The sequence below is a fragment of the Manacus vitellinus genome, unplaced genomic scaffold (assembly GCF_001715985.3).
Source record: "Manacus vitellinus isolate BGI_N305 unplaced genomic scaffold, ASM171598v3 scaffold_10_pilon, whole genome shotgun sequence".
NCBI lineage: Eukaryota > Metazoa > Chordata > Aves > Passeriformes > Pipridae > Manacus > Manacus vitellinus.
The window spans coordinates 8,125,188-8,127,232 of record NW_021938838.1 but is presented as its reverse complement, the minus strand read 5'-3'; the positions used below and the strand labels follow the sequence as shown (position 1 = coordinate 8,127,232).

The following is a 2,045-nucleotide window of genomic DNA, read 5'->3' as shown; positions in this document are numbered from 1 at the left end:
CAGCTCTCCAAGCTCAAGCGCTTCCTCACCACACTCCAGCAGTTTGGGAATGACATCTCCCCTGAGATCGGGGAGCGGGTGCGCACCCTCGTCCTAGGGCTCGTGGTATGTCCGCCGGGTCAGCCTTGGGGTCCCCCATCATCCAGGGATCCTGTGTTTTCCTTTTGGGATGTAGATGTTGCTAAAAGGGAAAGAGGGGCGTGGAGTGACCTAAATCCTTGAAAAATGGGGGTTGTTTTCCTGGCATCTCCTGAGATTGGTGCAGCACGGTGCAGGGTTGGGTCCTGGCTGCTGGCATTGCCAGCAAAGCCTTCAGTATGGTTTTCCCTTGAGAGTGGATTTTCCATGAGCGTGGCAGAGGAGCAGGAATGGGGGAGAAACAGCCAAGCATCCCTCAGGGGTGCAGGGCAGGCAGGGGGCTATGCCAGGGATGCTGAGCCCAGGCTGTCCCCACAGAACTCCACCCTCACCATCGAGGAGTTTCATGCCAAGCTCCAAGAGGCCACCAACTTCCCGCTGCGACCCTTTGTCATCCCCTTCCTCAAGGTGAGTTGTCCAGCCTGGGCATGGCGAGATTCATGGCAGCATTCCATTACAGGGCATTTCGGGATGGCTTCGAGGTCAGGGCAGGCAGCTGCCTATGGGGCTGCCTGTGTCCCCCCAGGCACACAAGTCTCCCCAGACATGTGGAGTCACATGGGGCTGGGGCTGGTTGCAATAAACCAGGGGTCAGCCCAGCTAGTTGCCATTTGAAATTCATTAAAAATACTCTTTTTTTTAATTTGCCTTTTAATTTCGTGCTGATTCTACACTGTCACCATGCTCCAGGGGGGTTCACCGAGCACTGGCACGCCTGGCACCACCAGCACTGCAGGCAGATGTTCAAGCTCGGCATCACCTGTCCCTCATTAGCAAAGGAATAACTAAAAAGTGCAAAAGCAGCCCCTTTTCCACCTCTGCATCCCAGCCCCCCTGGAGCAGAGGTCCGTGCTCACCACAGGAATCTGCCGCAGAGCTGCCGGAGTGGTTTGCTCCAGGCTGAGCCGGGGGGACAGCGGAGCTCTCTCTCCCTCCTGCCCAGTTTGCAGGGGTTTTGGGATCCGCGGGAGCAAGGAATGTTGCACCCCCAGGTCCCAGTGGGCACTGGTGGCCCTGTGGCTCCGGGCGGTCTGGGAGCCATCCCACTGTCCCGCTGCCAAGAACGCGGCAGCCATGCCGGCCGCCCTGGCATCCCGCTCCCAGCTGTTCCCACCACCCGTTCCAGATGTTTCTCATTATCCTAACTGCAACCAGCCGGGCTCGGCGTGCTTCCCAGACTTGCTGTTTTTGTGGGATTGCTCCCTCCCGGCCGGGAAAGGGAAGGGGAGGGAGGGTCCAGCCCTGCTCACTGCAGTGTGCATCTCCGGCTCGAGCGCTAACGTGTCCCACAGATGGGATTTGGCTGTGGATCAGCTGCCTAAGGAGAAATCCAGGGCTGGCAGCCAGAGCACCAGGCAAAAGGGGTCTCTGCTGCTTAGTTCCTGCTGCTCCATGTGATCCTGGGGCTGCAGTGCTGGGGGGAACACAGTGGGTGGGTGGGACGGGAGTTCACAGCTGATCCTCACACCCCGTGGGTGCCAGATGGGCTGGGGCTCCTGAAGTGCAGCCCCCAGGGTTACAGTTGCAGGGACAGGATGGCTGAGGTGGCCGAGGGAATGATGCTCTGCAGCCCCTGCCAGGATGCAAGGAGGGCTCTGTCAAAGCTGTGCCCATGCCAGCACATGACCAAACACTGTGGGGTGCTACACATGTGTCCCCTAAAAGCCCATATGATCCCTGGGCATCCCAAGGCTGTCGTCTGGGGATGGTGAGCAGGACCCCAAAGGCAAGGTAGCTGCCTGCCCCACATCCCCTGCCCATGGCAGGCTGGGGGCACAGCTGAGCTGCACCGGGGGGGGCTTCGGGTCCGTGGACTGGACTGTCACCCCCCTCACAGGCCAACCTGCCGCTGCTGCAGCGGGAGCTGCTGCACTACTGCTCTGAGGTATTAATGAAGAAGAGCAAAC

The 2,045-nt window shown here is 59.6% G+C and overlaps 1 protein-coding gene across 1 annotated transcript in view; it reads left to right on the top strand.

Annotated features, from left to right (window-relative positions):
• The window catches only part of CBFA2T3 (CBFA2/RUNX1 partner transcriptional co-repressor 3), a 15,242-nt gene that overhangs the window by 6,542 nt on the left and 6,655 nt on the right, over nt 1-2,045 (top strand). The window contains exons 4-6 of the mRNA XM_029965530.1: nt 4-105; nt 457-546; nt 1,976-2,041. Of these exons, the coding sequence (XP_029821390.1) occupies nt 4-105; nt 457-546; nt 1,976-2,041 (258 nt within the window). The remainder of the gene's footprint in view (nt 1-3; nt 106-456; nt 547-1,975; nt 2,042-2,045) is intronic.